At 41.2% G+C, this 13744-nt stretch overlaps 1 protein-coding gene across 1 annotated transcript; it reads left to right on the forward strand.

The window, feature by feature from the left end:
• Positions 1–336: 336 nt before the first annotated feature.
• VDAC3 (voltage dependent anion channel 3) lies at positions 337–13600 on the forward strand. Its single transcript, XM_059490716.1, has 9 exons — positions 337–399; positions 2231–2302; positions 3645–3694; positions 7544–7696; positions 8901–8953; positions 10279–10506; positions 11772–11922; positions 12762–12819; positions 13099–13600. Exons 2-9 carry the CDS (start codon positions 2236–2238, stop codon positions 13188–13190), a joined length of 852 nt encoding a protein of 283 aa, XP_059346699.1. The 5' UTR covers positions 337–399; positions 2231–2235; the 3' UTR covers positions 13191–13600.
• Positions 13601–13744: the final 144 nt, after the last annotated feature.

Consider the following 13744-nt stretch of genomic DNA (forward strand, 5'->3'; position numbering starts at 1 on the left):
TATATTATATTATATTATATTATATTATATTATATTATATTATATTATATTATATTATTATGCCAATCATAAAATACTCATTTTTCACAGTAGGTGAAGGGTTTGAGGGGTCCGTTAGCGCCCGCTGGAGTCTCATACCGGCTCTGGCAGGCACTGAACAGCCCCGCGGGTCTCCTCCATCCCTGGAAGCGCCGCTCGGTACCGCCGGCAGCGGCTCCGCTTGCGGCAGCCCCGGGCGCGCTCCCGCGGCGCCTCGGCCGCGCGCACTGGGCGGGGCGGGGCGGGGCGGGGCCGCGCGGGGGTGGGCGGGGCCGCAGCCCGGGCGCGTGCGCAGCGCCGGCGCCGCGCATGCGGACGTGGGGGCGCCGGGAGCCGTACCGGAGGCAGCGCGGGCGGCAGGTAGCGCCGGGGCCGCGGCGGGGCTCAGGGCCGGGCCGGGTGGGGCCGGGCCTCGCGGCGCCGGCCGCCTGCGGCCCGCCGCTGTCCTCTGCGCCTCACCGGGGCGGAGGCGGGAGTCACCTTGCTGGAGGCCCGAGCGGGCGCCGGCCCCTCGCTGCGGCGGCAATTCCTCACCCGCGGGCCCACACGCCGCCCAAGGGGCGGCCCCGGGATGCGCGGCCGGTTCTCTCTGTCTGAGACCGCGCGGCCGGGGCTCTTGCCGGCCGCTCCGGTTATGTCAGCCGGGAGGCACGAACTCACGAGGCGGCCGGCAGCGAGTGTTGCCACGGCGGCGGCACGGGCGCCGGCAGAGGCTCCGTTACCCGTTGCGTAACGCGGGCGGAGCCGCGGCGGGCGCGGCGCTCGCGCTCCCGGGGCCGCGCGGCCGCCGCCCCGCCGGCCCCGCCGCCAAAGGGACGCGCGGTGCTCGCGGCCAGGCCCCGCCGCGGCCCTCAGCGAGCGGGAGCCCGCCCGCACGGGTGTTGGCGCTGCTCGTGCGGGGATTCATTGTTTGGTTTGGTTTTTTGGATGGTTTGGGTTTTTTACGCTTATCCCACAGAGCGATGCGGGTGTTCTTGTGTTGCTTTGCCCGCCTCACGCTGTGCTTCGTCACCTGTTACCCTTCAAAATTAATGTTAGGAGTTGTGAAACCCAGCTCAAGTCTGTTGTCCAAGTAGAGCTGCTTGTTCATAGAAAAGAATTTATGCGTTTCACTATGGGCTAGCCTCGAGAATCTCTCTTTTTTTAATACCATCTAAATGCTTGCATAAAATTTAACGAACACATTTAAACACATAGAACACACAGCATATACCTGCATACTGTTAGAGAGTGAACAGGCTTACAATTTTTCTCAATAGCCTTATTAAAATGAGGTATAAACACAAGAGATTGCCATTCCTACTGCTGATGCATTTGTTCATATTTTTCTCTGCAACGCCCAACATCAGAAATCCTAAATGTCACCTTTTTGGATGACAAGGAGTTGTCCTTAAAATCAAATGAATGGAGCATCTTTTATACCTGTTTGGGAGCAGGTGTGCCTTTACATTTATGCAAACTTATTTGAAAAGAGGAAGACTAATTTTCCAGTGGGGAAGAGTTTGCCTACTTCTTTACTGTGGGTTTTCTGATGCAAAACCCCTAAATTTTGGTAGCTAATAAATCATCTACACTGCAATATTACATGCCCATCCTTTTGAGCTATGTTCTCCCATGTAGTTGTAACAATATTAGGAAATTTAGTTTTTGCTGTTCTGTGTGCACAGTGCTGAAATACTCACTGATGGCTGCTGGGCAGTATACAGAGATCTCTTTTATATTTTTCACATCTCTGAAAAAGCTTTTTGTGAAGTATAAGTGCAGATGGAAGTGACACCTGTTTTCCTTTGGAATTGTTGAGTGTTGATGTTGTTTGCCACTCCAGGTCCCTTTCAGAATGGGTGTTATCACAAAAGCAATGTTTCCTCATTATCAGAGCAGCAATGAGGCTCTCATGAGTTCTTTTTGCAGTGTAAGACTGTGAGGCCAGCATTTAATGGAATTTAATAGCTGGAGCTCAGTGATTATAAATAAAGATTGGCTTTTATAAATTCTTTAAACCAAAGCTTGTTTTGGACAAAGCAGCAACGATGACTTTGATGAACATTCTCCAAAGATCTGACGGTTCTGCGTTGGCGACATTCTCAGAGACTGCTAATCATAGATGTTAATTAACGTTTTGAATGTATTTTTGATTTTATGCTCAGGTTCTTGCAGCTTCCTTATTATGATTATAAATTATGTGTTTCAGATCCAATGGCTTGCCCACCGTCATACAGTGACTTGGGAAAGTCTGCCAGGGATGTTTTCAACAAGGGATATGGTGAGTGACATGAGGATGGCTGGATCATCATTTTGAAAATGCCTGTAAGGACACAGATACCCCAGAGCTTCCCTAAAACCTTCCCAGCAGAGCCCTGCAGCATCCAGCCCCTTTCTATTCTGAATTTTGCACGTGTGTTATGACAGTGCTGCAGTGGCAGAGAGTTTGAGGGGAAGATGACAAGTTTGACTTTAATATGCCCTCCAGAACAGACTGAAAAATGCTGCCTCCTTTTTTTACCTTCTGATTTTTCTATTTAGAGTCATTAAATCAGAAATACTGATACAGATTGCTGTGGCAGTAACAGGTTCCTGAGGAAGAATGACCTTTATGTTAATCAGAATAGCTTAATATTAAAGCTGGAATGCAGATATTTTCACAGTATTTGCATTTGTCCCTTTTCTGGAAATAGTACTAGAAAGTGTTGATCTTTGTAATCTGAGTTGGTGTGCAATAAAGATTTCATTTGTATCCCAAAATCCCTAAAATGCAGTGTGGTCTGGTCTCTCCCACCCTGGAGTTCAGGCTTTGCTAAAAATTAACTCAAGTTCCCTGATTTAAAGTCAGTTACTTCAAGCTTTTCTACTTAGTTCAAGGGCCAAATATTTCCCTGGATTCAGAGCAGACAGAAAAGGAAGAAAGCAGTAATACCTCTGTACATGGCACTGATTGAAATACGTTGAAATATTTTGGAGTTGAAATCTTGGAGTAGAGGAGAAGAAAAATTTCCTGCCCTGAAATCATGAATAAAATGTAAATTAAGTAAATCAGAAGAGATGGTTAACTGTACTGATGGGTGCCAGACTGCAGGTGGCTACAGAAAGTGAAGGTATTTGATGTTTGGTGTCTGTTACGACTATAAATTATATATATAAATTATGAGAAAACTTACTTTGAGTTGTCAGAATTCCTTCCATCACTAATACTTCTGTACATGGCACTGATTGAAATAAGTTGGAACAATTTTTTGGAGTAGAGGAGAAGAAAAATTTCCTGCCCTGAAATCAGAAATAAAATGCAAACTAAGTAAATCAGAAGAGATGGTTAACTGTACTGATGGGTGCCAGACTGCAGGTGGCTACAGAAAGTGAAGGTATTTGATGTTTGGTGTCTGTTATGACTATAAATTATATATATAAATTATGAGACAACTTAATTTGAGCTGTCACAACTCCTTCAATCATCCTTCTCATAACCCTCAATATGTTCAACAACTGTTTAAACATAAAAGCTGTTTCAGGCCAGCTCAGAATCCCCTGTCTGGCATTCTTTGGGTGTGTTGGAAATAAGCCTTGTTTGTATCTGTCAGTGAAACAGGTGCTGTGTGCTGTTTTATTTGCAGGATTTGGAATGGTCAAGTTAGAGTTGAAGACCAAGTCTTCCAGTGGGGTGGTAAGTACTGGGGACAGGAACCATCACAGCACAGCAATGGAAGGACAAATTCCTGAGCTGGTAACAAGTGTTAGACCTCACTAGCAGGTGTTGCTTCTCTCTTTCATCTCTCATTTTAAAACTCACAGCTGACTGAGATATTTCTACAATAGCATGACGTTGATGTAGCAGTAATTTGTCCCTGTGGCATGCAAGAATTTCCACACACCTTGTTGTTATTTCCTGCCTGTTCCGTTGGCACATCCCAAACATGAGTTTCTTCACCTTACATAGCTCTCATTTCTGTTTAGGAATTAATTGCCCTGCAGTTATTAGTTTTAATAAGAATTTTAGTCCTGAGTGACTTTTATCCAAAAAGTCAAGGGACAAGTAAGCACTGGAGTTTAACTTAACTGTGTTTTCACTCATTTCCACTGTGCTTAAAATTCAAGACTTAATTAAATTGAACTGAATTAAATGAAAACTGAAAACAGTCCTGCAGTATCCTGTATTTGAGAGCTTGAATAAGCTTTAGCATTTCAAGTAACAAGAATATCCAGTGATCCTCATTTTAATGATGGAGAAGTGGAGCTTCCTTGCAATTTCAAAACTAGGAATGGGTGTGATAATTCTGATTTTAACCACAGGCATGCATTATCTACTAGATAATATTTTTCTTACACTGTCTCTGAGTTCTGCCTGTCTTACCTACAGCTCAGTGCTGTTCTCATTGGTAAGATGAGTTGTTTCTCAGCCTATTTGGTGGCTGTATTTGCCTGAGCTCCCTCCTCTTGCATTCTTATCATGCAAATGGTGTAAATCCTTATTTCTGTATTACTGTGTTCTGTCTCAGTTGAGCTTTTGATGATTACTGGCATTGTGCACCAGGAATGTGTGGGCACATGGAATTATGTGGTCTCCACACTATTGCTGCTGCTTACTGACATCTCTTCAAAGACAATTTTCCAGGCTGGGATTTTTGATTCTCAAACAAAATGCTAATAGTTAATTATGCTGTCTTCTGATTGTGATGGAACATGAACAACTGTATGAAGTTCTAAAATGGGCTTTTTCTTTTCCATGCCATTTTCTTGGGATGTTTATCCAGTTGGTAAGAATGGTGACTGTTTTGACATGTTGCCTCTTTATTGCTTTATCTGACAAGGCTTTTTGTGCTGCATACTAAATCATTTGTAAACTGATGAATTGTTTTTGGTTGTGTTGTTATTCATGTTGCACAGTTTGGCTGTGTCCATAGCCCTAGATCTGTATGATCCATGCCTGGAAAACCATTTGCAATCTTTTACAACAAGTAAAAACAGCAAGAGGGGAAACAAGAAATGGAAAACAAGAAGGAAAACTAGATATGATTTTGGTACAGTTGTCTGTTGCTTCAGGTTTTGAGCTTATTAGTGATTCTGATGCAACAAAAATAGAGTTTTGGGGATGGAGATGGAGTTAGGAACAAAGTGTGAGATCTAATTCATACATGGATACTAACAGTACCTCAGATTTGGGTTTTTTTCCTGTGGACTTAGAAAACCACAGTGATAGTGTGTGTTGATTATAACTTTTATAGATCTTTTATAGATTGCAAGTGGTTTTGCCTGCTGAGTGCTTGGCATTCCTGTAGATGCCAGGCACCGTGAGCTAGAGGGAATTCAGTGAGGAGCTGTGCTTAACTGCTGCTGTGTGACATGGAGCCAGAATGAGTTGGATTTTTCAGCTACAAAAACTCCAAGAAATCGTGTTTTGGTGAGGTGTTCTAGTTTACACAGATAAAGACTGATGGCAGCAGACTTCTGTCTCTGTGGTGTCTGCTTCCAGAAGCAGATTGAGTTCTTGATGCCTGACAGAATGCTTTGGCTTTTTTGGGGTTTTATTTCCTTTGGCTCTGAGATTAATGTTTACAACCTGTCCTTTACTTGATCTGAGAAAGAAACCAAGCTTTTTAATCAGTTTTCTAAGATTAGAAGAAAGTTATTTCTGAATTCTGATGCAGGTTTGAGACATCTTTACACTGAATTTGTGGAAGTGACATTGGAACACTGTATAGAAATTATGTTTTAAAGTAGTCTTAACACATCCTGACTTCTGTCACATGTTTTGGTAGCTGCTAGATGTGTTATAATAATAACACATTATATTTATTATTATGCTGTTGCAGTAGTGCATTATTTTAAGTAAAGGTCTCCTCCTGCCCCAGCAGCATCCCTCAATGCCCCAAACTGTGTGTAAGGAGTGTGCCCTGGCTCCCTAGCACTTCACAGCCATTTAAAGACAATCTTTGTACCCTTTTATGCTCTGCAAAGATCAGAATTGTCAAATATACATCCAGGAATACAATCCTGGAACGAGAAGGATCTGGAAAGTCAGGGTTCCAAAGCTTGGATATGTTGGCAATGGATCCATCTCTTAAACTTCAAGAGAATCAAAACTTGTAAATGTAATGACAGATTATTTATCTTCCTTCAAGGGAAATATTGGAGAGGTAACAAATGAGAAAAGTTCTCAGATGCTTCTTAAAACCAAATTAATGTACCTTGAGCTCACTACTGTGGCAATGCAATACTCAGCTGTGCATGGAGCACTGAGTAGATTCTCTCTTGAGCTATTCCAGGAGAGATGTAATATTGAGATTTAAGTGCACTAAATAACAGGAAGCTCTGGTGTGTGAAGAATTGACCGAACAGCATATAACAAAATAAATGTTACACAAAATTCCAAGTGCTTGGTTCCATTACACTGCTGAGTGAAGGAGCAGCCTGGCAGATCAAGGTGCTCAGGTCAGGTTTCTGATGCTGTGAAGGAGAAAAGGTCTGAAATTGAGAGGTGACTTAACTTCTGAAGTAGAGTTGCTGGCTGAGGGAATGAAAGAGAAGTTGTTTAAAGTCATCACCACAGTATAATGAGAGTCTAAATGAAAATAGCAGAAATGGTAGGGGGAACCACAATGTTAGGGTGCAGCAGTTCTCCAGAAAACATTTTCACTGCTGAAACACAGGGAGGGGAAATTATACAATCCAGAAACACCCAAGATGTTCAGAGAAATGTGACAAAATACTTTTTTTCCTATTCACCTAACTTGAATTTAGCATTGCTTTTCCTAATGGGGAGCAGATTTCCAGGACTGCAACAGATGCTTTTTCCTCCACAATGGGGACAGTACCAGTAAGATGATAAAGGCAATTATTTTTATAAATATTATAATATTTATAATAATATTGTAAATAATATAATATTTATAATATAATAATTATAATAATCCTGGATTTTTCTTCACAATTACAGGAGATTGTGAAGAAAAAATCCAGGAACTGTATCCCAAGCAAATATCTTTTTATATCTGGGTATAGAGTCACAGTGAAGGTACAGAGCAAATTGTGAATTGTTGAAATTACAGCCATTTTGGTAGTGGAGGTCAGAAAAAGGACTTTTTGATGCATAAGCTTGGGGAAAAGTGTGGTGAAGTTAAGATGGGGGTAGCAAGTAATCAAAAAAATTACTTGCTACCCACGAGGGGGAGTGAATGAAGGTGTCAGGTCTGTGTGTAACAGCTTTTGCCAAGCTAGGCAAGTCCCAAGGCTCTGTCAGTGCACCTCAATAAAAGAAATGTTCAGAACAGGGATGCACAAAATTTTGTGACACAAAAGAAATTATTTTAGGTGGGGATAGGGAAGAGGAGGATGATGATTTTGAGGGTTCTGTCAAAAGGGTGTCAGACTGCTAAAACTGTGAAAGCTTGGTTGATGCATGGTGCTAATAATAATGCCAAGGTTTGATCTCTGTAGGGGCCATTCCCATAAAAATTGGCCTCAGTGGTTCTCAGTGAAGCAGTTTGGTGATTGTGTGACGTTGTGCTCTTGGCAGGAGTTCAATGCAGTCGGTTCTTCCAACACGGACACGGGCAAGGCTTCGGGCAGTCTAGAGACCAAATACAAGGACAAATGCCACGGACTTACATTCACTCAGAAGTGGAACACAGACAACACATTGGGAACAGAAATTTGTGTCGAGAATAAAGTAAGAATGAGTAAATACTTTGGAAGTGTTTCTGCACCTGGTAGGAGATGGTATTGAGATGAACAGAAATATTCTGTTCGTCTCGTTTCATTCTCCGGAAATGAGAAGAAAATGCACAAATGGAGAATGAAAATTGCACAAAAATATCTGAAGTATTAAAAGATGTATTTGCAGAACACATAGGCTGGGAGGGGGGGGTGCTAGAAAATTATTTTGAGGTGCAGTTACTGCAGTTACAGGTGTGTGGAATGAACAGCATTGTTGAATAAACTTAACTATGTAGAAGTCACTGCTGCAGCCAGGCAGCCAAGAAAAACCAAAAACAGGTCTGATAATTTTATGAAACCAAAGACAGGTCTGATAATTTTATGAAACCAAAGACAGGTCTGATAATTTTATGAAACCAAAGACAGGTCTGATAATTTTATGAAACCAAAGACAGGTCTGATAATTTTATGAAACCAAAGACAGATCTCATAATTTTATGAAACCAAAGACAGATCTCATAATTTTATGAAATCAAAGACAGGTCTGATAATTTTATGAAACCAAAGACAGGTCTGATAATTTCATGAAACCAAAGACAGGTCTGATAATTTTATGAAACCAAAGACAGATCTTAATTTTATGAAACCAAAGACAGATCTCATAATTTTATGAAATCAAAGACAGGTCTGATAATTTTATGAAACCAAAGACAGGTCTCATGATTTTAAATGCTTTAATGTATAAGAACTCAAATTTGGCTGCCTTGAGATTGAATATATTTTGTAAGGTTGAATGTTTGCAGCTTGGCACTGCTTACACAAAGGGGTGCTAGCATGCAGCACTCTCAAAACAGAGTATGTGGATTATGAGAGAGATTTTTGAGCTATTTTGTGGACTGTTTGAACTCTAAAGAATAAGGAAATGTGAATAGTTTTCTTGCTGTCATAATTCTGTGAATAATTCTCTTGTTGCCAGCACTAGATGTGTCAACTTCCTATATGTAAAACCAGGAGGTTTTTACAAAGTCTGTGCTGTTAAAAGGTTCCTTGTGGGAAGAAAAGATCCTGTTTTAATCCTCCATCAGATTTCATTGGAAATCATGAGGGAGACATTCTAGTTCTATTTTGTTTTCTGTTTAAACAGGGAGTTCTAGTAGTGGAATATAAGAAATTCTGTTTCAGCTGATTTTTGAGCAGATGTGTATTTTTCTTTGCAGATGGTTGAAGGGGTGAAGGTGGCTCTTGACACTACATTTGTACCAAACACAGGGTAAACATTTTCTATTACCTTTATCTGCAGACTGCTAGAATTTCCTAGAACTTCTAAAAATACTTTGGTTGGACTCATACAACTTGGATTTTACACGGATTTTACAACTTTGCTCATTGGGTAAAAGCTCAGCATTTATTGGAGAAAATTCTGCAATCACTGTAGAATCTTCTGCAGGCAGTGTGTAATATTTAACTCAGAAGGAATTAGAGAATTAATTCTTTCTCTTTAATTAATAAGTATTAAATTATTCTTTCTGCTTGCAAGAATTCTTCAGCTTTTAGGCCAGTGGCAAATTTATCATTTTGCAGTAGGTACTAATCTCTAACTCCCCTTAAACAACTAAATCTTCATGTTTTGACAGTCCTAAGGCTGTCAAGTCAGTAAACTAAATTTTTTTATTTTTGCTGATGCTTTTGGCCAGATGATGTCTGTGCACAGTTGAGTGAGGAGGCAGAATGGGCAGTGGAATAGCACTTGGTTGTTTTTCTCAATTCTTTCTTTCTTATCTTTCTCAATTCAATATATTTAAATTTGGTAAGTAGCAGAGCAAAGGAGGGGAGTTTATGTCTGAATAATGCACAGAGGTTGAGACTGCTTTGCAAATAAGGATTGGTGCTGATTTATTGAGGGGAGGGCCTGTCAGAAGACTCTTGAGTTTGAAATGCTGCTTGGATATGAGGAATTAGAAACTAAATCAAAAATGAGACCCCAGGCCTGGGTGTGAGCAACTGGCAGCACAAGTGTTCTGCCAAGAGAAATGAGGCTGGGGGGAGAATTAAGGAGATGCTGAAGTTTTGTTGTAGTTGTGTTTGAATTGGTACAAAATCAGCAGGAGAGAGGAAGAAGTGTCACAAGAGGGCCAGGAAAAGGCAGAGTAAGGGAATGATGTCTGGGGGATGAAGAAATCTGGTTTTGGTAGAGGACAGTGAAGAAAGGGAAGCAAGGCATGCACAAGGAAGGAACAGTGGAGATAAACACAAAAATTCATTGGCAGACAGCTCTTGCTGCAGGTTTATGGGTGCTCCTGAAATAAACTGATGATGCCATAACCCATTACACTGAGGGAAAAAAAACTTTGAAACCAGATGGGTTTTAAAGCATTAAGGAGAAACAATTTTGTGTCTTTTGCTTCTTGAGGATTGTTTGGAGTTGGAGGTGGTAAAAGGAAAAGCGAAAATACACAGCACCATTATCCTTATCCTGTGCCTTGAGTAAAGAATACACTTTCATTAACTGCCCTTAAGGGACATAAATATTACAATAAATCTGCATTCCTTACACACTTGTTTACTCCTGTGGATAAAAAATTCATGTTTGTGCAGGAAGAAGAGTGGGAAGTTGAAGACCACCTACAAAAGAGATTATGTCCACGTAGGCTGCAGCGTAGACATCGATCTCTCCGGGCCAACCGTGTATGGCTGGGCAGTGGTGGGCTATGAAGGGTGGCTGGCTGGCTACCAGACAGCTTTTGATACAGCCAAGTACAAGGTCACACAAAGGAACTTTGCCTTGGGCTATAAGGCAGAAGACTTTCAGCTGCACACTAATGTGTAAGTGTCACAGACATTCTTTGATAAAAATCCTTTCTTTTAGGGTTTTTCCTCTTGTGGGAAGCTGAGGCCTCAGAAGGAGAATGTAAACAATAATGACCTGCTGCTGATGTGGAATGCAACAGGTGCACCTGTGATTTGCTCATGCTCCATGTTTACAATTAAGGGCCAATCACAGGACCAGGCTCTCTGGAACAGATTGACAGAGAGCTCTCTTTTTTTTAGGTTCTGTTCTATTCTTAGCTTAGCAGCTTCTGCAGCTTTTCTCTCTATTCCTGTTAGTATAGTCTTAATGTAATATATATCATAAAGCAATAAATCCAGCCTTCTGATCATGAAGCAAGATTCTCATCTACCTCTCTCACCCTGAGGAGCCCTCACAAGTGATGTAACATGTGAGGATTTCCTGAGCCTGGAAAAACATCACAGCAGCCAAACCTACAGTAATAATTAGCAGTAATGGCCTTAGGTCAAAGGTGGGTGAAGGGAAGGGAATGCTGATTTGTTTCTAATTAATTTATATGCAGTGTTTTCATTTCCAGTACAACTAAAATAGGGACAACTTCCCATCTCTTGGCTGTCTCAACACCTTTCAGAGTAATTGTGGGGTTTGTGTAGCTGAGATGGTGATGCAAAGGCCCTTGATGGTAATTTGTAATTAAAAGCTGTGAGCTTTAACTTCTGTAATGGCACAAGACAAAAAAATCCTGCAATTAAACTCCTGTACCTTCTCCCCCTCTCAATCAAACAAAGTTTCTCCCTCAGAAATGGCCAAATGAAGGAGAAAGGCAGGTGTAGCATTGTTTGTTTCCAGCTGTCATCCCTGCCAGGCTGTAGTCTTGGCATTCAGATGCCTGAGATGGAGATGGTACATTTAAACAACTGTAATGGTACATTTAAACAACATGGTTTTCATTTTCAGTCTCCTCATTCCCATACCTGAAGTCTCCTTTGTGTGTTACTGCACTTACTGGGTGGATTTTTGATTTTATTTTTTCTCAGAACCTCAAACTGTAGGTCTGTGGCTGTTGGAAACTCCTGTTCCATTCTGAGAGCAAAATATGTTTTGTGTAGAAAAATATGAGCAGCAGTCTGCCAGCTCCAGCTGTAGCAGTGAAATAGTGAGCTTGGGCTTGGGAAGTATTGGATTTCTTGGTTAATTTTAGGAGATATCATTATCTCCTAATCAAATGATTGTGGGAGGGGTTAATCTGAGGAGTTACTGAACAAGGCAAGGCTTGACACACTTGCTCTGTCACCCACAGGAACGATGGCACTGAGTTTGGTGGCTCTATTTATCAGAAGGTTACTAATAAGGTTGAGACATCAGTGAATCTGGCATGGACTGCTGGCAGTAACAACACACGCTTTGGTATTGCTGGCAGGTACCAGCTGGATGAAAAGTCTTCTGTTGCGGTAAGAATTTTGTATTTCAAGCTCCCCTAAAAGCTGAAAATTCGTCTTATGAAGCACTTGGTTTAACTAGTTGCTGTGGAAGTATGGTGGATTGCAAACTGTGGCTTCTGTTGTGGTTCAGATTTAAATTGGGACCTCACACATCACATTTGGTGAAATTATTGGGGAAAAGAAATCCTAAATGTAATTTTGTCCATAGTGAAATTGTCTGACCAGCGTGCTTGGAATTGTGTGCTGCAAAATATATTTTAAAAGGTAGTGAAAGGACACTGTGTCCTTTTAATTCTGAAATCCATAATGTGTAAAAGCATATTATGGTTACAATGATGGAAGTTCAGCCCTCTCTGAACAGTGAGTTAACCCTTGAAAGTCAGCTGACATGTGTTTTAATACTAAGAACTGAAGTAACAAGCATTTATGTTTCAAAACAACAATTAGTTCCAGGACCATTGAACCAAAATTAAAGATGAGAAATGTAAAGAGCTCAAAATGTAGCAATGCAAAAACAGGATTGCATATTCATGTATTTCTTGCTAATTAGAATAAAAATCACTCTTGAGTGATGTGAACAGGCTCTGTAGTAAGTATTTAAAAGATGTAAAGACACAATAGAGGAGGCAGTGAAGAACAGCAGGGCATTCTGTGTAGGCAGAATTGGTGTAGGGCTACCATTTGTTTAAGATGGAAACTCCTGAGAAAAGGAAGAGTGAAACTTAGAGGTTGGTCTAAAAGTAGCTGAATTGTGTTAATGCACAGCCCCCCTCCTCAGGGCACTGGGACACTTCTGTATGAATATTTAACTATTCAGTGTATAAATATTGTGATTTTATTTCTTGTAGGCCAAAGTGAACAATGCCAGCCTCATTGGAATTGGTTACACTCATACCCTCCGACCTGGTAGGTAACTCTCACTGCAGATAAGTAAATAGTGTTAATTACTGCACTGTGGTTTAATTCACTGTTAATTACTGCACTGTGGTTTAATTCACTGTTAATTACTGCACTGTGGTTTAATTCCCTGTTGTCTTAAGAACGGAAGAGATGAACAAAGGAGCTGGAAGTGTTTATGCAGAGTCAGGAGTAAAGGATGTGTATGTACACAGTTCCTGTGAGGAACAGAGCACTGCACAGGGATCTGTCTCAGTGTTTGATGGTTCTCATGATTTGCTTTCGTAGGTGTAAAGCTGACACTCTCAGGCTTGATTGATGGCAAGAATTTCGCTGCTGGAGGTCACAAACTCGGGCTGGCATTTGAGCTGGAAGCTTAACACAGCTTGAAGTGAACCAACTGGTGGTGCTCTGGAAGATGAAGGAAAAGTGTACCCCATGCATTTCAGCCTTAATATTACTCTGAAATTTGAAGAAGTGTGAACTTCCTGCTCTTCCCAAGAATGACTTGAACTCAATGCTGAAGTCCAGAGTGTGCCAGCACAACAAAGGAAGACACGTGAAGGCAATGCATGGAAGTTGTGATGTTTGTGCCACATTTCAGTTTCCTGTATTTTAAATCTGTTTCAAAAAAAAAAAAAAACAGAAGAAAATCCAACCTCTCCCCACTATTGTATTGCATTTTGCATGTCCTATACTTCACAGCCTTTTATAAAAGGAGGTCTCTGTGCTGTAGTGGAAATTTGGGGTTACATCAGAATGAAATAAATTGGTCACGGTCAGAACACAAGGTTGGTGTGTGTTGACTCTCACCAAGTGTCATCCAGCTGAGTGTTTTGTTCTTTCTTTTTCCTTTCCATGCAACTTTAAGCATAGTTAATCTGCAAATCCCTGTACACTGAAGATTTCCTTCTCCTTTGGTTTCTAGGATAAC

This window comes from Ammospiza nelsoni, chromosome 30 (genome assembly GCF_027579445.1).
Source record: "Ammospiza nelsoni isolate bAmmNel1 chromosome 30, bAmmNel1.pri, whole genome shotgun sequence".
NCBI lineage: Eukaryota > Metazoa > Chordata > Aves > Passeriformes > Passerellidae > Ammospiza > Ammospiza nelsoni.

Excerpts from the sequence above, each read along its gene's own strand:
- VDAC3 (XM_059490716.1), top strand. The coding sequence starts at position 2,236 with ATGGCTTGCCCACCGTCATACAGTGACTTGGGAAAGTCTGCCAGGGAT. Across the intron at positions 8,954-10,278 it reads ACATTTGTACCAAACACAGG|GAAGAAGAGTGGGAAGTTGA; the intron begins GTAAACATTTTC and ends ATGTTTGTGCAG. Across the intron at positions 11,923-12,761 it reads ATGAAAAGTCTTCTGTTGCG|GCCAAAGTGAACAATGCCAG; the intron begins GTAAGAATTTTG and ends TATTTCTTGTAG.